Source organism: Carex rostrata, chromosome 17, assembly GCF_964058835.1.
Source record: "Carex rostrata chromosome 17, lpCarRost1.2, whole genome shotgun sequence".
NCBI classification, from domain to species: Eukaryota; Viridiplantae; Streptophyta; class Magnoliopsida; order Poales; family Cyperaceae; genus Carex; species Carex rostrata.
In genome coordinates this window covers 6,815,222-6,839,871 of record NC_135934.1, presented here as the reverse complement: position 1 = coordinate 6,839,871, position 24,650 = coordinate 6,815,222, and the positions used below count along the sequence as shown (strand labels likewise).

Here is a 24,650-nt window from a genome sequence, read left to right as displayed (position 1 = left end):
AGTAAACAAATTCCAAAAAATGTAAAATTTGGTCTCCAAGTAGATTATAGTATAGATTAAACATCTAACGGTTTAGATTTGTTGTTTGGACATTAGAAAATGAAAAAAATGCCGGCAGCACCGCCGGCAGAAATGCTGCTGGCAGCAAATTAGCCACAGCCTATATATATATATATATATATATATATATATATATATATATATATATATATATATATATATATATATAGGAATATGCTAGCATGCTATGCATAGCATAGAGCCCCTCCATGCAACGCCTTGGATTTCGACTTTTCAAAATCCTAACGGTCGATCCGAACCGTTCATCTTGTTATCCATATTAATATGTGTTTGGGGACCAAATTTTACAGTTTTTGGAATTTTTTTACTATTTCTTTAGATTTATTGAAAATCGTTGTTTTCAGCAAATCTAGACCATAAGAAAACAGCGATTTTCAATAAATCTAAAGAAATAGTAAAAAAATTTCAAAAAATGTAAAATTTGGTCCCCAAACACATATTAATATGGATAACAAGTTGAACGGTTCGGATCGACCGTTAGAATTATGAAAAGTCGAAATCCAAGGCGTTGCATGGAGGGGCTCTATGCTATGCATAGCATGCTAGCACTAACTAGTGTTTAGTTTGAAGCGTAAAAATAATAATAATATAAAAAGCCATTGTTATAATTGTTTAAAAAAAGAATGCGTTTGTATCCGAGATTTTCTTAATTAAGTTTGAAAATAGATCTCTAAAAATTTATTCGCCAAATTTATAATAAATATAATGGACATCCAAAAAAATTCCGTTTCTCTTTATTTTATTTTTTTTGCACTGCCCACAACAAATTTAACAATTATATTTGTGATAATCAAATGATCGATTTAATTTTCTTAAAAGTATGAATTAAAATATCATTGACAACTCAACTGATAAACCATAATCATGTATGATTTCAAAAATATGTTATTTCTATATTCAACAATACATTTTTTTTGGAGAGAATATCTAACAGTATACTTAAAATGAAATCTTTTGATTTTTCAAACTTTTACATTTTATACACATTGTCAACAATAAAATGGAATGTTATTTTTTTAGATTACATTTGTATTTTTCTTTTTACTTAAACAAAAATTAAAGAGGAGTAAAAAGAGAGGAGTGGGAGGGAGAGGAAGAGAGGAGAAAAGTGGGATTTACAAGAACATTTTGTTAAGAATTTGAACAATGAGGTATATATATTTTGTTCTATGTTTTGAAAAAGTAAGGCAATATGTAAAATTTCCCATTGTTAATCTAAATCTTTTTTTTTTTTTGACAACATATATTTAGAGTGGGAAAAATAACACGGCGGAGCTGGTATCATTACAGAACGGTAAGGCACGTGTGTCGTTTATATGTTGTGACTATTCGTGTGCTATGTTGGTTATGTGTTGTGGCTCACTTGTCCCATGCCATGACCATTCACGTGCTGTGATTATCTTAAAAAATTTGGCACGGTACAGCACGTTATACAAAAGATCTAGTCACGACACGGCACGTGATCACAAGAGTTATGTGTAATTAGGACCGTTAGATCTTTGATCAAATGGTAAATCTTAAATAAACTAATCTAAATTATGATCAAATGGTCACGCAAATCATGTTTGATTATGACACGTTTGGCATAGCGTGACTATTTGTGTGCTATGATCATCCCTTGATATTTTAATTACAGCACATAAAAAATTAACTTAATAACAGTACAACACAATACGAAATTAAAATCATAGCATGTCAGTAACGATACAGCACGCCAAAAAATTTCGATTCTTCATATCTTTTTTTCCAATTGTCGCTGTGTTATTTAGCTTGGTATAACAGTCAATGTGCTTTTAATTTTACCATAAAAAGTTCAGGATGAAATGATTAGGAAACTTTTAATTGAGCTTGGGCCTTCTCCAAACCAGACAAAAAATATATATAAAGTGGTATAAACAGTAATTCTTTAATGGGATATTTTTCTTGACCAAATAGTGCTTGAATAGAGTATTAAATTTGTTGTGTAGCATATTGATTTAATATATAATCTCCTTTGACATTATTTTGACTATCTTCTCTTCATCACACCTGTTATAAATTATACAAATCTGTGAACTTAAAAATATTTTGTACTTCCAAGAAATATGCTAATTATATTATATAAATCCTTTTTATTGCCATATAGAAAATTCTGTTAGGTGTCGATGATGTAACAATGATATGCATGGTCTGAATGACACGTGGCACTCAAACAGCGCTTGATTCAGTAATTGTTTATGCAGCTTTGATTGAAACAAGGACTGATTGAACCAAGTATATAGGTATTTTTGTTGGACTTTATTTAGTAAATACAAGTTAAAAGAAAATATTCAGAGGAGAGAATTACAACTTTCTCTGGTTAATAGCAAACTGGAGAGGAGGCCAGGGATCAGATATGCACTAGTTATTGAAAGCAGAAAAGAAAAGACTGCAGTTTGGGCTGGAGATATTGGAAAGGTTGCATGCTTTGAAAGTCTCCATCGTATCATATCTCCCCTCTTTTTCTTTCTCTGCTACCAGCCGTCTCTCTCTCTCTGTTTGTCTCTCTCTCTATACAAGGATTGTCTGATAGTAATGTTTTTGTTTGGTCAGGAGAGAGAGCAATATAATATGCATTTCAACCTCACTCATACTCTAGTCTACATCTACATATCTCTAGTGTGCAGCTGTGATAGCCTGTTTCTTGTAACCTGTGATAGATAGAAAGATGCTCTCAGAAATATTGTTTTGTTATGTGACTTGCGTCTTGCGTCTATTAGTACCAAAAACTAATCAAAGGACATTCAATATAATACATGTAGAATTGGAACAACGACCCATCAGTTATAGTATTTGCTGAATAACCATACACTTTTCTCTTTTAAATCATTAAATAATAATAATAGTAGCAGTGAAATAATGATACTAAAGTTTCAGACATATAACACAGATAGTGTAGTTGCCACAGAAAATCTAGGGTAAGATGAATGAAACCGGGTAGCAAGGGTTAAAAAGGATTGAGTTTTGTCTAAAGTGTTTTCTACAAAGTCTAAACGTCCAATTTATATTGAAGTTCGTGCAAATATATTTAAAATTTAATAAATTTAAATGGTTTATTGAATCTAAATGTTTGAACGAATTTTGATGCAAATTAGCCGGTTTAAGTCTGACTTTGAATGAGACTTTGTCCAAAGCAGACGGCTCAGATTAATCTCAAAACATACGGCTCAGATTAATCTCATCTGGATCAAATTCGATCTGATGCCTACTAAAAATATAGGGTTCTTCTTTGAGATTCGTGCCAAGTACAAAGAACGGCCCAGATTTGACACTTGCACATGAGGTAACTGGGGCGATACGGATTCTTGGACAAAATCCCCACCCGTTACAAAAAAGCTGAGAGCAGCGTTTACAAGGTAGCGTTTGGATGTTTAGCTGAGAATGGTATGGCAGATTCTGGCAGTCTAAGGTGGGGCCTATGCTGGCTTTATATGGCCCTGTTACCTGTACCACCTCATCACTAGCGTACCTTCTACGGGTTTTTCTCAAAAAAAAAAAAAAAAAAAAAAATACCTAGCGTACCTTAATTTGCTTTTGAGGGTGTTGTTGTCAATTGCCCATAGGAGAAAAGAATTAAATAAATATATTTAAATGAGAGAGATTGATTGAAATTTTCATGTCAGAATAGTGTTATATTTGAGACAGCACAGTATTAATTAGTTCGGGTTTTTCGAAGGCTCTTGTCCTGTTTGTAGAAATTTAGAAAGAGTCTAGTGGGAAAAGATAAGCATCCAGCCTGACAATTACCAACAACCAAGGGAGAGGTACAATCAACTTGTTTTGTACATATCCTTTGGTTCTTGACCGTTTCTCATGTTCCCCAAAATATTTATATCGCAATTCCAGAATTTTTTATTAATAGAAATTAATATTAAATAACATAGGGTATTATAATGAGTACAGTCTGGGATTTAGATAGTATAGAAGGAATTCGTATCCTCTGCGTTACCTCAAAAGGGAATCTTTTGAGTTAATTCATCTGGATCATTCGATTCACTTTAAAATCTGTGCATATTAAATCTGCACTAATATTAAAGGGTCCTGTGTTAAAATCAGACGACCAAATTAGTTTTGTTTAAAATCAAACGGTCAAAATTCATTAACTCAAGATTCCATTGAGTTAATGCGGAGGATATGTGTTTGTATAGGAGCCGTACAAATTTTGGCTCTAAAGAATGAATCCACAGACTTTGCAACATATAGGCCACAAATGATCCGAAAAAAAAAAGATAAGGGTCCATATCTTTTTACAGGTCTTCTATGCCATCTAAATCCCACTATTCTCATTCTAATACCTATATTATTTTATATTAATTTCTACAAATAAAAAAGTTATGTTTTAATTCTACCTTCAAATTTTTTTTAATTGCTTAAATTCAAGAATTTGGTATATGTTTCCTCCATAACTATAACAGATATATGACAGTAAAACTATATTTCTTTATACAAATTTTTTAATTCCATCTGTAGTACAATTATTTTCTAACAAGAAAAAATTATTTATACAAGTATTAAAATAGCCTACTATAGCCCAAGCCTATTATAGTGAAACTAAAATCACTATTGCCTTATTTCCAACTGAACCCTTTCTAAGATGTGGCCCAATTCGTCTTTAAAACAAAGGCCCCAAATCTCTGGTGCAAAAATATTGTTTTAATCCACTGAAATTGCTATTGCAACTCCTTATATTAAACTATACAATAACCTATGACAGAAGTATAATACAAATTGCATGACCTAATAGGTCATTCTAGCTGGAGTAGAAGAGGTTCTATTAATTTCATGATCGAGTTCGCCAATCTTACCAACCAATAGACTCCTCTCTCTTTCGAGTTGGTCCATGTACTCCACTTGCGCATCCTCGGCATTTTCTATTTCAGTTAATCCATTCAACAGTGCATCTAGATCTCCTTCTTCCACTAACCCTCTCACCTTCTTCAACACTTCTCTCATCTGCACAAGAATTTATTTAAATTGTAATTAAACAAAACAGCAATAGAGATTGCACTGAAATGTTTCTACATATTTACCAACAACGTCCAATATTTTTTGTACTAACCAAATTTCTTTGGAGGGTTCAAATGTTTCATCGTGCCTCCCATTCTTTATCTCGGTTTTCAAAGTTCAAATGGTCGATCCAAAACGCTCAACATGATTTCCATATGAAAATATGCCTGGAGACCAAATTTTATATTTTTTGGAAATTCTTTACTATTTTTTTTAAGATAGGTACAAAATCACTGTTATTGAATGGTCAAGAAACAATGATTTTGCAACTATCTAAAAAAATAGTAAAAAATTTCCAAAAAATAGAACAAAATTTGGTCTCCAAGCACATTTTAATATGGAGATCATGTTGAGTGGTTCAGATTGATTGTTTGGACTTTGAAAACGGATATAAAGGATGTGAGGCATGAAAGACACAAGGCATTTTAACTCTTATTTATGACAAGTTTATCTGATCATGTACTCCTCTGCTATATTAATTGAGAGTAGAACTAGGGTGTTCTTAAGCTCACCAAAGTGTTTGATGAGCTTAACTCCAAAACTCATCAAATCGATTTCAAATGATTAATCCGAACCGTTGAAATCCGTCTACCTTACGAGTGATGTGTCTACATGTGAAAATTTTAAACATTCGAATTAATTTAATATAAAGTCAAGCGGTCAAAAAACGTTCAAAAAATGAATGCACTACAATTAATTTATTAACCTTCTAATTTTGACCGATTGACTTTATACTAAATTAATTCGAATATTTAAAATTTTCACATGTAGACGCATCACTCGTAAGGTAAGCAGGTTCCAACGATTCGGATTCGTCATTTGAAACCGATTTGATGGGTTTTGAAGTTTTTGGTGAGCTTAAGAACACCTAGTTCTACTCATTAATTGATACCATCTTCCGTGCCTTTTCTCTTATTTAGATGGCATGAATTTTTATTCAATTTGAGGTCTCAAAAATCGAGAAATACCTGGTTGGACATCATATGTGCTTTGGTTGTGCTCTCCAGTTCTGTCTTTTTCTCCAGTTCAGGTGACCTCCTGGTAATTTGAACATGGACCTGACCGCTCTTAGCACCTTGGAGCAGGATCCACCGATCAGAGGTCTGGTTCAACTGGAGCTTGTCGTACTCTACTATACATTGGCCTATACTAACCGAGGGAAGAACCGCATTGTGGTCTTTCACAGATAGCACCAGCTGGCTACCCGTGTCAGGAAAAAGTACCGTGTGATTCCAGTAAGGATTTAATGTTTTATGTATCACCTATAGAAAGTGAAAACAATGCTTTGAAAATGTTATAAATACCCTTACAGAATGAAATATAGCAATACACTGCAACAAAGCATAAGTATACAAGCATCACTACAAAACACCGGAAATATCGTCTAATGAAAAGTCACCCAATCTAATTATCACCTATTTATCTTTACATAAGCGACAAAAGTGGTACTACAGGCAGGGGCGGGATCCATGTTGAGGGAATGGGGCCAATTGACCCCATTCATTTTTAAAAAATTTGGACTTGTACATGATTTTTTATATAATTTAAAAGTATAATGATTGACCTCCATCCCTATCTAATGGCTCCACCCATGACTACAGGGACTTCTCACGTTTACTAATGTTCTCTTTTTTTACTTTTTGCTTTGGGACAAACTAGTAGAGGAAGAAACAGGTGAAACTCTTTGTATTGTGTGCATGATATTTGAAGAACTCTTACACGGGAACAGGTGAATTATAACAAATAAAAAAACCAACAGTATTATTTTATTAGTAATTTCTCCTTGATAAAGAGCAGACCTTAGTTTGCTGCTTGGCATTTCCGTACTGTACTCTGACAAAAGGATCGCTAGTGCCACTTATATCAGCTGCAACCAAGTCCTTGGCTTCAATTATTACAAGCTCGACCCACCTGTTCCCGTACCGTCCACTTGACCACTGATACTTATACATCAAACACTCAATCAAGAACAATACAATGTTTTATTGCTATGTAGGTAAATGATCATTTCTATGTATAATGATGTCGATAGACTAGCTAATTAACCTCAGACCCAGGGGCGGATCACAAGTCAATCTAGGATAAAAATGAATCATGTATATTGAAATTTAATCGAATTTTTTTCTTTTTGTAAGTTTTTATAGAGCTCACCCCCACTAATAAAATGATAAATGTGTGCTTGTAGCCTAGCGGTTAGAATTTCATTTTGTGTTTGTGAAGACTTGGGTTCATATTCTAGTGGCCACATATTCATATTATGAATTTTATGTTCCAGCCCCCCAATCTAAATTTTCTAGTTCCACCCCTGCTCATACCAGCAGATCTCTACCAAAAGTTATTATTTTAGGTCAGCAAGTACAGTGCTGATGACTTAGCAGCTTCTGCGAAGGTTTTAAAAAAAAGTACAGTACTGATAATCAAAATTTAATGTTACTGGGTCATATATTCATGTTTCTCCTAAACCTTAAATAAGCAACCAGATGATGGACACAACCAAACTATAATTACGAAATTGAACTGCATCAAGCAATTTTTCTTGCAAAATTTTATAAGCATACCTTTGCATCAGTTTCTTCAGTCTTGAGGAACTCTAATTTGAGCCTGATCTCTCCTGAGCTGACCTTCTCAAGTGGGACCCATACATCCCTACTGGCACCCTCTGCAATCCCATCCAGGGCAACACGTGCGCTCCCAGTGTTATCATCGCTGAATCTATCGGCGTTGAAGCATTTAATTTTCAAATACTCACCCCCACCTATTTCATCTAGCTCAACCGAGTGGTTCCATACAGGATTTTCGGTGTGAGATTGCACTTTTGTTCTGTACACAGCCTAAATAGGAGGAAACCAAATTTATAGTTAAGTATTCAGGATTGCATTATTTATTTTTTCTTTCCTGATAATTCATCTATACAAATCAGCACCAAAACACAGTTTCAATTTAAGCACTGAAAACCTAATTTAAGCACAGATTATAAAGATTAAGGGGCACAATGCAACTTTGAAGCTTCAGGTGCCATATTTGAACTTTGAACCTTGTAGATAAAAGGAGGAAATTGGTGATACATAATGAAACATTTGTGAATTTACTCAAATAAGAACTAAACTAACTTTTCCATAGTATAGCTTGAGATAAGGGTCACATCTCCCAGATTTTTCTTTTATAGAGAGATTTCTTCCTTCGACCACAGTTACTTTTAGCCTCCTGCCAGTGCGGAACTGGTGCGACAGTGAACTGTGAATGGACGGTTGCAACGGCCTGGCCACAACAGGGTTGTTAACACTGGTTGACCCGTCAGAGTATTGCCATTCTTTAACAACTAGGCTCACTGCCAACTGTCATAAAAAAAAAAATATTATATATGTTATAGCATGTTGTTGGTCCAAAGAAAATTATAGTGAGGCTATGGTACCATGCATATCGCGGATTGTTCCGTACTATGGATCAATATTTTCGTTTTCCGAGTTCAAATATTTTATTTGACCAAATCAGCATGATTTCCGTATGAAAATTTACTTGCAAACTAATTTTACATTTTTTAGAATTTTGTTTGTTATTTTTTTGGATAGGCAGAAAATCACTCGATCTAAAGATTCTAGACCATTCAAAAGTAGTGATTTTTTTACCTACCCAAAAAAATAGTAAAAAAAATTCTAAAAAATGCAAAATTTGATCTACTAGTATATTTACACTGCCAACTGTCAGACAGAGAAAATTATACAAAGCTACCACTCCCTAGGGGGTGTTCAAACGGTTGGTTCGGTTAAAACCAAATTAAAATAGTCAAACCAAAATTTTATTTGGTTTTAAAAGATTTAACTGAACCAACCGAATTAAACTTGTCAACCAAATAAGAACCGAACCAAAAAGAAGCCAAAGTAAATTTGGATTTGTTTGGTTGAACCGAAATAAGAGAGATTAAATTTCAAAAGATCAAAACTCAATACATACACAAATACATTGAATAATCATAGAAATATATATCAAGATATATATCATTCAAACCGAAATAAGAGAGATTGAACCGAAGTAATTCAAGTAAATATCAAGCAAATTTCGGTTTGTTTAGTTGAACCGAAATAAGAGAGATTAAACCAAACAAAATATAGAAAACCGAAGTAATTCAAAAATTCAACCAAACACCATTTAAACCAATGGCCAAACCATTTCATCCAAAATTTATCAGTTCGGTTGAAAACAATATAAACCGGATCCAATAAACACCCCTACCTCTCCCATGTTATCATCCTCGAAAGGAAGCACCATTTCAACTGATTTTCCAACCTCCTCAGCATGTCTTGCCACCACCCCAGCATTGTTACTTATTCCCCAGAATACCGTCGAATCATCCTCCATGTACTTCATCTGCCCAAAAGAAAATGCTAAATAAATTATAAAATAAAATAAAAGCACCACAGGTTGATATTGAACAAAACTCACGGGAATTATTATGGATGACATATTAAAGAAATAATGCCTCTGATATTCTCAAAACACTGGTAATACTAGTTTATTCACATGATATTTCTATAATATTTTATAAGAAACTTGTGAGAGAGAACGTACCATTATATCACAGGAGGTCAGGTAGTTGAACCTGACACCACTTGAATCCAGTTCATACAATGTAAATTTTATGGAACCAGACTCCCCATGCAAAACCATATTAAATGTGGAATCCCATGTAGGATTTGAACCCTCGCCCATCCTCGTTTTTCGCATTAACTCGCCAATTTCTACTTCAACAACTGTCTGTAAGGGGGTTATACTACTTGACCTCAAAGGACTTCCATTGCCATTGCTTCTTGTGTCATTGCTTCTCAGGTTGGCAGCTGATATTACAGTAACTGAGACCGTGCCACCAACTGACTTCTTGCGCAAGTTGACTGGTGGCAAAGTGAAGCAGAGGCGACGTGGCTCTACCATTAGCTTTGTAATTGTTTCCGATAGTAGCTTAACCTGATTAGATTCAATTTCCTATGCATCATTCATTACTTTATATAAAAAAATAACACTAAATGAAGTGTTAGAGGAAGCACTGCCAACAACCTAAAAGCATCAGGCATGCCCCTAGAATAATGAGAATTATATATTTATATTACAAAGTATCAGTTGAAAGCAAAAATTTCTCCATTTCCCAATAGAATTTCCAAAGTATACCTCCCTATTTGTTTGCCATTAAGTGAATGGAGGCAAGAGGGTAGTTTGATTACTTTTTGATAAGTTTGAGTCAAGCATGGGTCACCTCCATGCTTTTCAGGATGATATGAGGCATAGAGGTCCCATGAAATCAACCCCCCCCCCCCCCTCCCCCAACCAACCACACAGTACTCCCCTAAAGTGAGCACCATCCAGACAATTGAGTGCATAAAGCTCTCCACCCCCTACAATTTACCTGTGCTTACCTTCAAACTTTTCAGTTTATCTAAAGCTGGGCCAAATTTTTTTCGGTGCCTATTCGGAATGCAGGGGTCCAGTATTATTGTGCTTTGAGATTCGTGCAGAAAGGATTTGAATGGTCCGGAATTTCCACAGATCAACTCAAAGCTTGAGATATCTCAGAGCATGCGAATTTGGATACAGGTTCCCTTACTATTCTCCCAACACACCAACTAAATCCGAAAAAGAAATTACAAAATAAAACTGTTAAGAAGGAACATACCAACCATGAAGAAACACCGGGGAATTCAGTGGATGGAAGAGATTGCGCATTGCCGCCTCCAAATGCAACATTAATTCTGACCTCAGGAGCTGACTCGAATGAATAGAGAATCGCTTGACCGTCAAGTATAGGTCTCAGTAGCAACTTCAAAGTGAAATATATCAAATTTTTCCATATTAAAAAGATTTATTCAATTAAAAAGAGATAATAATCTGACATAATTTGGATTTTTTTTTCTTTATTTGTACAATCACATTATGTCATTTATTATTTTTCTTTTTTTTTAGTAAAGGTTGGAGGTCAAGCCACCCAACTATTTAATACCTTTGTAATACAACAAAGGATTTCCCCCATCTGGGTTTCGAACCCAAATGTTCTGTTAAACACCTTCTATCCATATATTGAACAGAAGCTAATATTCAGGTTCTACTGTCATTTATCCCTCATTTATCTAAGCACGCTACGTTCAACTGGTTTCACCTTTTAGTATTGATTATTGGAAACAGTAGCATATGCAAGTTATCAACTTCGCTGGACATTATATTTGTGTCTTATATTAAGCCCAAAATAAAAATGGAGAAACAAAAGTATAAAGGAGGGCTTACATCTCCTTTGATGTGGACACTATTTATGACAATGCGGGCCGTGCTTGTGAGGGGCTTTGCAAGCTTTGCTGAAAACATCACACTCATCTCATTTGTGTCCCAACCAAACCCCATTCTCAGCACCGGCTGTGAATTGCATTTAAAAGAAATGAATACTCGTTTAACTTAACATATAAACAAAGGTCCCATATTTATACAATTATTGACAAATATATTCTACTTCTGATGGGATTCAAGCAAATATAGGAACTGGTTCCCAGGTTCCAAGTTTTGATCAATGAGCTTTTGTTTAATTTTTTTTTTCCTTGACTACACCATACTTTTTGGTTATGAGTTAAAAGAAAATTGCATCAACCAAAAAGTACGACATGTGGTTGATGCACAAGCACAAACATTATTGGGTACCATTTGCAAATGTAATAAAATTATGGGGTTTAATAAAACCCAATTTTTACTTCACATTGTGACTATGATTGGGTTTCATTTCTAGCCTACCCCAAACTTGTTTGGGACTAAAGGCTTGGTGTTGTTGTTGTTGTAATAAAAACCAATTTTTAATTTTCAATAAGAAATGAAATGAACCCAACCTGTTCATTTGCAGTAATCCAGTGGACGCCATTCTGACCTAAGGCTGGAGGGCAGGTGCCCAATGTTAACTCTTGCAATTCTATCTTTTCCTGAGATAATAACAGTAACAGTAAATTTTTTGCTTTGTAAACACAAAAAAAGTTGGATTAATTTCAAAATGATAGTAAAAAGTTACTTACAATTAGTTTGGGTCTCTTATTCTTCAGGCGCCTCTGTGATCAAATATGAAAATAGGGAATACTTTATTGAAGTAATCATACGTACTCCTACAAACTACCATAAATTCACATATACCCTTCCACAAAACTTAGAATATCTGACAATATAAAGCACGAAGTTTATCCAAATTACACCTCTCTTCTCAAAAATAACAACTAGTACTCGTTTCTTCATCTCTAATATAGAGATAAAAATGACAATAGAAGTTTGATAATACTTCCTTATAATTTGGAACCAAAGTATTTATATTCCTTGTTAGACATACATGTATTTAAAGGTACAATGCTATATTTTGGCCTCTGCAGGATACACATGAAATCAATCCTATCTCTAATACGACAGATAACAGATGACAATTTGAAAAATTTAACAAGCAAGCACACCAAATGTGTTTCGTTAAACCCGAGATATTTACCTCAACAGTAGAGAACAATGTCCTGGAGAGCTTAGGCTCAAAGTAGTTAGGCCATATTTCCATAAATAGCTTGTTAATCCATGCGCATGGCTCTATTGGTGTAGTAGGCTTCAAAAGAAATATGCATAAAATTGTAAAAGACAACATTCCAATTTAATCCTTCTACTTCCACTCTTTTTTTTTCCTTTCTTGAGCAAAGGTAATTTGTGCAACTAATTTAAGAAAGAAATTGAGTGGTGAAAGCAACAATATGACCCAATTAAATTTACTCAGAGCTTGCTTTGACACTAACCCTCTACAAGTCAACCATGGCATGATTACCACGCAATTTAGTCAACTTTAACCAAATTGTGCAATTAGTCACTAAACAAGAACATAAAAAAAAATGAAACATACTGCTGTGAATAAGATGAGACGCTCCCATTTTGAATTCAAATCCTCTATTAGGATCTGCCGCTGAAACTTCCCATACTGGTAAAACAATTACACAAAAAAGTTCCAGTTAATGCCTTTCAATTTCAAGCAAAAGAATAATCAATATTTCTCATTAGCTTTTTTGATAAACAAATTAACCAATGAAATCTCAAACCATTGTGACAACAAACAAATATAGAGAAAGAATTAAGTACTATATCCAAATAAAGAAAGAAAAAGCAAGATACCAGAATAGTGGCCCAGACGGAGGCTGCTAGGGGAACCCAGTTGGAGAAGGGAACGAGCCAGCGCTCGAGGGCCCACGCGAAGAGAAACAAGGGTATCAGAAATGGCACGAGAGGCCTATCATACATCACCTGGTTTATCAGAGAAACAGCCTCCTTCGCCCTGATCAATGGCCGATTCCGCTTTTTCACCATCTCTCTCTCTCTCTCTCTGGCACTGTAGCTTGTTGAAAAACAGAGAAAATAGAAGAGATGCTTATCCAATAGTCGGACAAAAGAATCGAATCTTATATCATTATATCAATTTCCCTGCATAAACTAAATTTTCCAATTGCCCCACGAGTTTCTAGAAACCCAACTTCTAGATCGATTAAAAATTTAAGAGTATCGCTTTTCTAGAATACGAGAAGGAAAGAAGAAGCAAATTATATTAGGTATAATAATATGTTTAATTGGAGGTAAAGTAAAGGTAAAGGACAGGACAGGACAGGACAGCACTGGCCCTGGATGTGATGAAAAGAGAAAACAAAGATGAAAGAAGAGAAGAGTCGCTCTCGCCAGCCAAGTGGACAAAGTCAAGTCTACGGAAAAAGCAGGACCTGCTTTTCTATAAGAGAAGCAGCAGAGTCCGTTCCCTCTTTGAATATTTGTTTTGACTTTTGACCGTTCACTGGGGTGTCTTGGTCGCGCGTGTCCGACACGTATTTTTTTATGCACCATATATATATTAGTAAATTTATGTTTATAATTTATCAAATTAGTTTTAAATAATAAATTTAAATTATTAATTTATTTATTTTACGAGTTGTATGTTTATACGTAAATTTTATAAAATTTTAAATTAATTTAATATAAAGTCAAACAATAAAAAAATATTTTAAAATTAATTTTATACTAAAATTATAAATTTAATATGTAAATGCAATAACTTATGAAATTGGTTAGTTTCAAAGAAGTTCGTTGTTTCAAACAACACGATAGATTTTAAACTAAAAAAATTATCACTATAGTTCTACTCTGCAATACACTATTCATCTGCAATTCTGCATTGCCCTGTAGAATTGCACCAAGATTAGGGGGTGTAAACGGTCAGATATGGATCAGATAGTGGTCTTACTGTATCTGCATCCGTTATAATTTTTCGGATACAAATACAGATATGGATTGGATATCGGATGGATACAGATATTTTTCATAATTAGCTTGTTGGTTTAATAAATATCTATTATATTATTAAAATATTAGTCACTAATTATGTCATAGTGTTATATTGTTCATAAAATGTATATCTATATACAATTTAATAAATTATTGGTACAATATGCAATTTAATAAATCAATTTAAAAACATATAGCACATTTGTTGTAATTTAAAAGTGTAAACGGTCAGATACGGATAGTTAAAAGTCTTACTGTATCCTTAAGCGTTATAATTTTTCGGATACGGATACGGATACGAATAGTCTCTGATACAAATACGGATCAGATAATTTAAGTAATTTTTCATATTCGGATTCGGATAAAATCATATAATATCCGATCTGTTTACAGTTTACACCCCTAACCGAGATCCATATTCAGATAATAGTTTAACCCTGTACGACTGCATTCTGGTCCTTGATACGCTTAACATTTAACAAATCATTTTTTTATTTATTTGATTAAATTGCATGTGAATAAGTATAACGAATAATTTGACTGAGATTATTGTACATGTTCTAGAATAGGAACATTTATATTTATTGGTCGGCTGTTAAAAGTCAAAACATAGTTCTAGAATTATAAGTAGTATACATTCTGAGTATTTCATGGATTTGGAATGCTAAACTATCATAATCGATTACATATCCTACAATTTAAGATCAAGCCCTGAGTTGAAAATGTTCTTTTTCTTAAATAAGAATTTTGAGCGACTAATTATTTTAGATATTTTATTTATTATCGTAGCAGCTTTTTTTGTCATTTATTTCGATCGTATTTTTTAACTAAGACATGATTGTAGGATTGTTGCAAATTATGATTGTATGTATTAATAAACTAACAATAATCATAATTTGCAATAATTTTCAGTCAATTCAACTAAATTTGAAAGAATGATCACGGAACGTTAGTTACACCGTGATCATATGTGACGTATTCGAATATAACTGATCATGTTTGTCATGTTGAGTCACTTTTAATTTATTTTTTTCTATAATGTAGGTTAGTTTATTCAAAATTCACTATTCAATCACCATCTAACGGTCCTAATTACAAGTGATTCGTGTGACCATGTGTTGTGTCGTGTCGTTATGTGATTGAATTTTTCGTGTGTTGTGCCGTATCATGCTAAATTTTTAAAAGATGGTCCGATCACTGAATGATCATGCTATGAGACCGATACACGTATCGTGTCATACCATGCCGTGACATATCCGATTACACCGTGACTTATTTAGATCCCTCTCTTGTAGAGTCCGCATCCTCTACGATAACTTACAGTTTCATTTTATCTAAAGCTGGACTAGTCGTATTCAATTCAGTACCTATTCGGTTGTAGAGGATCCGGAGGCAATATTTAGGGGCGTGCTATATTAAGCGCACCAATTGAGTTTTTGAGCGCTGAAATTTGTATCTTTACTCATTCTTTCGACTTAATTAAGAATGAAGTGGGCCCTAACTATTTCCACATAAACCTTCTATTCTCCTATTTTTTTTAATAACAATCATTAAATAATTTAAATTTTTTGTTCTTTTTCAAAAATAGATACACCTTTTTAGAAATTAAATGTACTAGAAAGACAATATTTTATGTATTTACTTAGAAGTGTCTTTTGAACCAGTATCAATAACTCAGAATCCAAGTATTTTTATTTTTTTTCAATAACACATAAAGAAATATATTAATTTTTCTTACAGCCGCGAAAAATTCGGCCTGAAAAATGTTAATCTGGATTATTTGTCGCAATCTTTCTATAAATCAAATTATATTGCATTTCATCTATTTTAAAAAAATATTAAACATTTCTAATATTTCAATACAAAAAATAAAAAAATATATGTTTAAAAAAAACATACACACATAAAACCGGTGAGAATCTCACCGGTTTTTTTTCTTGAAATCTGTCGAAATCTCACTGGTCCCAATTCTTGAACCGGTGAGATTTTGACCTATTTGGGCAATGAGAAAATAATCAAAAAGAAGTTGAAAAACTGATGAGATTTTAATCAGTTTGGGTAATTTTTGAAATCCTTTGCAAGAATGGGTAGAATCTGAAATTTATTATTTTATTGGATATTAATAAAAATTTCGAAATAGAATAAATAGGTTAAGAAAGTACCTTAAAAAAACATATAAACACTAAAAAGTTTACTTATTGAAGGAACAAAATAAGTAATTGTTCCTGAAGTGTAATTTTGTCCATTATAGAAAATTTAAATTGCATTGTGTGCCAGTAACAAATTTTATAGTTTTAATACAGGGAAAATTAGTTTCATGCCACCTCAAAATAGTGAATTTAGAAAAATGTCACTTCAAAGTTTTCCTTTTGCTAAATGCCACTCCAAATCTTATATATTAAGAAAAATGCCACCTTATACAAATTATTATACATTTATATGAAAAAATAAACATAATATATTGAAGTTACTAAAATAACCTTGATCTAAATTTCTTTTTGAAACGAATACAAGAAGCAGTTATTTTGATTTGAAGCTGGGAAGGGAAGAAACACAATAGTCTTACAAAACAAAACATAGAGAAATTATTTTGAGTGGGATAATAAGCAGTTATTTTGATTTGAAGCCGAGAAGGGAAAAAAAACCTTTTGGTAAATCTTTGTTTTCAAGGTTTGAAGAAACATCGTTTTTTAGAGCAAAAGTGGTTGGTCCCGCTTGTCTGTCTGTGTCTCCCGATTTTAAAGCTAGGAGTTGACATGGCGATTTGGTCAGAACCTTTGTGAAATGGCGGTGGCCTCGGCACAGGAATCAAACAGCAGTAGCCTGGGCGAGGAATCCCTGCGAATTCCTAAATGCTTGTGCATCATCGAAGAAGAGATTCGTGATGTTGCGCAAAAGTTGGCCGATGAACCCTTACAGATCCCAGGCGTGTGGGGAGTTCTCACCGCCATCTCTTACACTGCTCACCAACGGAACCCTTTGGTAAGCATAATATATGAAATGAAAGGGTGAGGGGTAGAAATGAAAGGGTAAGGATATTTTTGGAATATACGAAAATACTACTCAAAATACAACATATTATGTTTATTTTTTAATACAAATGTAAAATAATTTGTATAGGGTGGCATTTTTCTTAATATATGAGATTTAGATTTAGAGTGACATTTAGCAAAAGAAAAACTTTGAGGTGACATTTTTCTAAATTAACAATTTTGGAGTGTCATGAAACTAATTTCCCCTTTAATATAAGTTTCCAGCCTCTCCTCCTATATTGTTATAAGACTAAAAGCCTATAAACGACTCGACGCACCGAATTAGAAAACCTCCTCCTCCAATTAGAAAGCTTAGATTTGTTAACTCCTCCCTAATTAGTAAGCTGCGTATACTGTAATGCTGCTTTATTTTATCTTCATTGGCCACAAAAGGTCTAACAATTTTGTAGAAGTATAATAATGTTAGGCATGTTATATGCATGAAAAATGACACGGACAAAGGAATTCATTATCTGGTAATTAATCCATTTTATGATTAGTCGTTTTTTTCCTTCTTTAATACATAGAGTAGAACTAGGGTGTTCTTAAGCTCACTAAATTAGAGTGTTGAAAAAAAATGGTCGGTTCAGATCTAGACCGGACCACTGGCGAGACTGATCTGGATTAATTCGGATCGGAATCACGGAACAAGTCTAGTCCAAATTTGGATTGGTTTTCTACACTGAAACCGTACTAGCTCGACCGGTTCAAATCTCGTAGATCGTTGTAGCTCGGACTACGAATAACTTGGATCGGATCGAACCAGACCATACTAATTCGAACCAATCCAGACTAACCCGGGCTAATCCGGACCAAAATTTGTTTTATTTTAAAACAATTGATAAAAAAAACATCAGACCGAACCAACCCGGACCCATCGGACTAGACCTGATCGGGACCATGGGTCATGGCACGGGTTTGGGCCATCCCCTCCAAATCTAACCTGCCTAATCCGGACCGTGGAGGTTTGAACCAGACCGGTCCATTTGCAAAACACTACATTGAATATTCTTTGGCGAACTTAACTCTCAATTATATCAAAATGACTTTAAATAACAAATTTAAACCGTTGAAAGTGATCTACTTAATGAGTGATGTATTTACATGTCAAATTTATAAAAATTTATAATTAATTTAGTATAAATCAAACGATAAAAAAATAATAAAAAATTAACGTATTAAAATTAATTGATTTTTTTTATAGCTCTACCAAATATAGCTTTCGTGGCCTTTGTAAAAGGTCCAAGCAACAGCAGATTTATTTGGACACAACACTGAAATCAGAAAAATACACAAGACGTGGTCGATGTCAGTTTCAAATTAACAATAAATTTTTTACATTCACTCAATCTGCTAATGAAAGCTTCACTACATCAACTTATATATTCAATTAATTAGCTAGTTTATTTTTTGAAGGTTATATTCAATTAGCTAGTTACTTGTATAATTATAGAATCACTCCATTTAACATACTCTTAAATGGCTATCTCACATTACAGATTTGGATTAACAAAGTGTTCTGCTTGGTATTAATATTGAGCCATTAAATACCAGTATAGCACAGTGGGCAGGGGCGGATCTACTGTAGCACAGGGGGGTTAGCCGCCCCTCCCTGGATTTCGAGTTTTAGTAGTGATTTATTGGTACCGGTTGACTCTGCCCCTCCGTGGAAATTTTTTTGCCCCCCTTTGAGTGTTTGAGTTGTAATTCGGGTTAAATTTAGTGTTAAAATCAAAATAATTTTTTTGAATTATGATTGGTAATATTAATTATAAGTTATAGAATCAGAAATTATAAGTCAAGGTGTTGAAAAAATAAGTCAAAACATTATTTTTTTATCGAGTACTCAATTAATTAATGGGTTTAAATCCGATAAGCTATTTAAATCCGATTCGATATTTTTTTGCCCTTCCCTGACGAAAATCCTGGGTCCGCCCCCGGCCATTTTTATTAATAACCCAAAAAAAAAAGTTTTTTACAAAAATAACCTCAAAATCTGATTTTTTTCAAATATAACCAAACCGCCAGGGTTGCTGGTGGTCCACTTCTATAGCGGACCGCCACGATCCCTGGCGGTCCACTATTTTTTTTTTTTTTTTTTTTTTTTTTTAGAGATCTGATTTTTTCTTAATATTTTCATTTGTGAAGTTTTAGTTTTTTTTTTGTTTAGGGTATTTGGGGTATTTGTCAAAAAATTAAGGACTTGGCCTTTATTAAAATTTTAAATTTCAAGTTCTGACAGCTTGGGCGGTCCACTAGGGACCAGACCGCCAGTATCCCTGGCGGTCCGCTAGCTGTCATATAAGCACGCTTTCTCTCTCTCTCCAGCACACAGTCTCATTTGTTAAACCACAGAGAAGAAAGAGAGAGCGATTTTGGCGATTTTGAAGCGATTTTAGGCGATTTAGAGGCGATTGCTACAGGTATTTTATTTTTTATTTAATTATTTTCTGTTTAATTTTTAATTAATAATTATTATACCCGCAGTATGTAAATACTATAAATTAGTCTTTAATTAATATTATAATTAACTTAAATTGCAAAAAATAATGAATCTATTATACTGTAATTCTTATGAATTTTTTTTTTAAATGTAGTTTGTTAAAGAAAAAATGTTGGTTGCACTGTACATGGGCGGTAAGCTAACTAAGGGTGTAGAGGGCGTGTATTACTCGAAAGATGCCTCATTCGGCTTGCAGGTTAATGAAAGAACCACATTTATTGAACTTAAGCAACTAGCATACGAAAAGACTGGTGTAAACCCCAACCGGTATGACTTAGAATTGGCTACCCGAATTGACACACAACGGGCTGGGGCGGGTAAACCTTACTTTGTGAGTTTTCCTATAACAGATGAGGAGTTGTGGAAGGCTGTGTACCAACAATTTGAGTCTAGGGGGGTCGCGATGATAGACTTATATTCCAGGAGGGTTCCCCAGGCCGGGGCTAGACCTTTTAGTGCGGCTGGGGATGGACCTTCTAGGGCTCCCCCTGCTGGACCTTCAGGTTATGACAATTCGGCTTATGACAGCCAGGGGTACCACCACTCCCCTCATGACAACCAGGGGTACCACCACTCCCCTCATGACAACCAGGGGTACCACAGTCCCTGTTATGACAACCCGGGGTACCATAACTCCCGTGAGTTTACTGAAGTTGTACCACCACCACCACCACCCAAACAGGCACCCATAATCCCTACATTTCCAGCTATACTAGAGTCAGTACCAATACAGTTATCCGTTAATCGAAATGATACTAATATTGATGTTGATGCTATTGATGCCATACCGGAAAGAGAAATGGAAACTGGAGATGAATACCAAGGAATTTGGGAATCTGATGACTTATCAGATGGTGATGCAAATGTACCAGGTTTGTCCAGGGAAGAAAAATTCCCAATCAGGGGTCGAGGGAATAGGCATCCTGTCGCCACATTCAATGATACCACAGCTTTTGAAGAGGCTGACATTAGTTTCTTTGGTTCTCGTGTTGTATACAATCGTGAACTTGCCCCAGGGCAACTTTATACCAACATAGATGAACTTGTAAAGAAAATCCATGAGACTCATGTTCACGGCAACTGGGAATGTATATTACAAAAAAGGGAATCAAAAAGATTGGTTGTGATATGCAAAAATGCCCCTCGTTGCGAGTTTCGCCTTTATGCAACCCCTGCGGGTTCGGGGGAAGCATGGATAATTAAAAAGTGTGAATCACCTCATACATGCAAGTCTGCGTCCACAAGGACAGACCATTCAAATCTGACAGCATCACTAATTGCCGATGCAATTGAGGCAGACATTAAATTGGACCCATCGATGAGCATCAAGGCGGTGGCTATGGCCGTCAGACACAAATACATACATGTAATTCCAAAATATAACAGGTTGTGGAGGGGTCGTGAACTTGCGATTTGCAGAATATTCGGTAGTTGGAAGGATTCATACAACTATCTGGCACCATTGCTCCAGGCCATGGCAAGTACAAATGTTGGCACTGTATTTCAGCGGTGGCATGGCCCCATTTATGACAGTAATGGAGTACTAATAGAGGGAGTTCAACAATTCAAGGGCATAGCATGGGCTTTTGGTCCTTGTATCCAAGCTGTGCCATTCATCAGACCCGTTATCAGCATTGATGCATGCTTCATGTCTGGCCGTTACGAGGGGAGGCTACTGATAGCATGTGCATATGTTGCTGAGAACCAGTTGTTGCCTTTGGCGTTTGCAATTGTTCAGAAAGAGGATGGTGAGAACTGGGGATTCTTTATGCAGTTTTTAAGAAGACGGGTAATTGGGCCAACAAAGTTTTTCTCTGTAATATCAGACCAGCACAAAGGAATAAAATATGTTTTTGATCGGGAAGAATACGGTTGGTCAACACATACTGGCGAGTGTGTGCACAGGTTGTGTATGCAACACGTTGCGGAGAACCTTAGCAAGGCAACCGGACACGATACATGGGTCCTAGAAACATTCAGACGTAATTGCAAAAAGAAGAAGCCGAGAAGGGTGGAAGAGATGAGTAGAGAATTTGCAAAGGTATGTGTTTGTTAATTGTTTACATGTCTTATTGTACTTCGTGGACATATTTTTATTTTAATTGTTTACTTATATTATTTTATTTCCTTATTTATATGTAGTATATGCCGAAAGCAAATCTCTACTTAATGAAGGTGGGCAAAAATAATCCCAGAGATGTCCAAGAGCCACCAGCATACGAGAAAATATATCAAGCACGTGATGGAGGTTACCGTTGGGGAATTATGACCACAAACGGTTCTGAATCGCTGAATGCAGTCTTCAAGGAGAGCCGGACGTTGCCTGTGGCTGCAGTTGTAGAAGACACTTTCTACAAGTTAAATACCTGGTTTCAGGAACGGCGTGCTAAGGCAGCAGAATTAATAAGGATGAACCAGTCATTTTCAACAAGGGTGGAGGAGAAAGTAAGAAAACACAGGAACAAAGGTGCAACTATGACCGTGATCCCGATGGGTAATGATGGTACAGAATTCGAAGTGCACAATCCAAATGAGTACGTTCCTTCCAGCCGTAGACCAGATGGCACTATGGAGTTTGTGAAGAGGGCTTTCAAGTACGTAGTGCAATTCCGAGAGGCAAGAGAGGTGACCTGTACATGCCAAGGACCCCAACTAACACAAATACCTTGTAGTCACGTGATGGCGGTATGCCGAGTGAGAAACTTCTGCGAGGATCACTATGTCGCTGACATGTATTGTACCGATTACCTTGCTTCTACTTGGGGTGGATCTTTCCATTCTTATCCTAACCAGCATGAGTGGCCTGCGTATGTCGGTGATAGAATACTCCCTTCAGAAGGATGGATAAGGAAGGGGAGGAGGAGACACAAACGTGCTATAATGACCATGGACGAGATGGGTGGTAGGAGGCCATCGGGAAATCAGGCTCGCCGTTCCATTTCTGACAGGCGCAGGGCAGGTATGTAACATTTTCCGGAATTAATTTATGATTTTATTATATTAATAATTGAATTCTGTTGTTATGTTCAGATGCCATAAACGAACACAATGAAAGAGAAAATGCGAGAGTTGTTGCTGAAGCAACTGGTAGAACACAACCACCTCTTGCGACCCAATCATCTAGTAGCCAAGGGTCTACAAGTACTGCTGCTCCTGCAGCTGACACCAGAAAATCTTCTCGTCTATTGGGTCTATTCCGACGTCGTGAAAGATGAACTTATTATTTTGCTTAGGTGAACTAAGTTATGAATATTTGTGAACTTCAGTTGTATCGTTGAACTTTAATTGTATTTGTGAACTTATTATTCCGACGTCGTGAAAGATACGTTGTAATTTCAGAAGACCATTTCGATGTAAAGCAGAAAAAACATAAAAACCAACATGAAATATAAAATAAAACTGCAATCATAATAAAGAGCTACAGTCCAAAATACATCATAAAAAAACTGCAATCATAATAAATACATCATAAAAAAATTGTATATGTATATATGTATGTGTATGTGTATATGTATGTATGTATATATGTATGTATGTATGTATGTATGTATATATGTATATATTATACATATATTATAAAAACCGAAAAAAAAAAAGACCAACAAGCTGTCAGAACTTGAAATTTAAAATTTTAATAAATGCCAAGTCCTTAATTTTTTGACAAATACCCCAAATACCCTAAACAAAAAAAAACTAAAACTTCACAAATGAAAATATTAAGAAAAAAATCAGATCTCTAAAAAAAAAAAAAAAAAAAAAAAAAAATAGTGGACCGCCAGGGATCGTGGCGGTCCGCTATAGAAGTGGACCGCCAGCAACCCTGGCGGTTTGGTTATATTTGAAAAAAATCAGATTTTGAGGTTATTTTTGTAAAAAACTTTTTTTTTTGGGTTATTAATAAAAATGGCCGGTCCGCCCCTGACAGTGGGAATACTATATGCTAAAATTATGACATAATTCCTTCTAAACAAATGAATATGCTTTGGAGGGAATTTTATACAACCATGTTATATACTTACACATGTCTCAGTTCGACATGTCATCGAACAACTTCAAAAATTGTGGTGCAGTCATATCTGTAGCGGTTTACTGTAAATTTCCTTTTCTTTATGTTAGTAACTTCTATGACAAGTAAATTAGACCAAGTCGTTATAGGATTGTTCACACAATCTATTTTCAAATTAGATAAAACATGCATTATTTATTATGCAACTATTTGTATCTACCATGCATTTTGTTCACACAATTCTTATTTATTTTGCAGACACTTTTTTGTATGTCTTTCGTTATCTCTTTCATCTTAAATTCATAAACCTTCATAAGAACTGCATTTTTTTAAAAATAATAAATAGTCAATTACAACAATGAATTAAATTCCTCATCTATGTCTCTGGATTGAGATTCAGTGCAACTCTATCTATTCAAACTTAGCGATTCCTTTTATACAAATCTCGAGCAAATCAGACAATATAACAATTATTGCCAAACATATTATCAAAAATTCTCATACTGAGATTTTGGTCTCTTTCTTTACCTCATGTTTTTTTTTTAATAGTTGGAAAGTAATGAATATATAACTCCAATTCGATTGAATTTTATTTAAAATTTTGAATTCATTTTTTTAATTCTTGTAATAAGAAATCAGATAAAATTAATAAACCAAAAATATCCTCAAAAATTTAGAATATAAAACAAAGTTAAAT

General features: G+C 34.6%; 1 protein-coding gene across 1 annotated transcript; it reads right to left on the bottom strand.

Annotated features, from left to right (window-relative positions):
• Positions 1 to 4,535: 4,535 nt before the first annotated feature.
• ATSYTF (C2 domain-containing protein) lies at positions 4,536 to 13,732 on the bottom strand. The gene is made up of 14 exons (XM_078318750.1): positions 13,258 to 13,732; positions 12,992 to 13,066; positions 12,596 to 12,703; positions 12,141 to 12,173; positions 11,961 to 12,050; positions 11,374 to 11,499; positions 10,769 to 10,912; positions 9,673 to 10,065; positions 9,337 to 9,471; positions 8,217 to 8,441; positions 7,665 to 7,937; positions 6,906 to 7,043; positions 6,075 to 6,368; positions 4,536 to 5,052 (listed from the first exon to the last, which is right to left on the bottom strand). Exons 1-14 carry the CDS (start codon positions 13,447 to 13,449, stop codon positions 4,837 to 4,839), a joined length of 2,442 nt encoding a protein of 813 aa, XP_078174876.1. The 5' UTR covers positions 13,450 to 13,732; the 3' UTR covers positions 4,536 to 4,836.
• Positions 13,733 to 24,650: the final 10,918 nt, after the last annotated feature.

Coding starts and splice junctions, on each gene's coding strand:
- ATSYTF (XM_078318750.1), bottom strand. CDS start 13,449: ATGGTGAAAAAGCGGAATCGGCCATTGATCAGGGCGAAGGAGGCTGTT. Junction 10,066..10,768: donor CCGGTGTTTCTTCATGGTTG/GTATGTTCCTTC, acceptor GAATCTAATCAG/GTTAAGCTACTATCGGAAAC. Junction 8,442..9,336: donor AGGATGATAACATGGGAGAG/GTAGGGGTGTTT, acceptor TTTTTATGACAG/TTGGCAGTGAGCCTAGTTGT.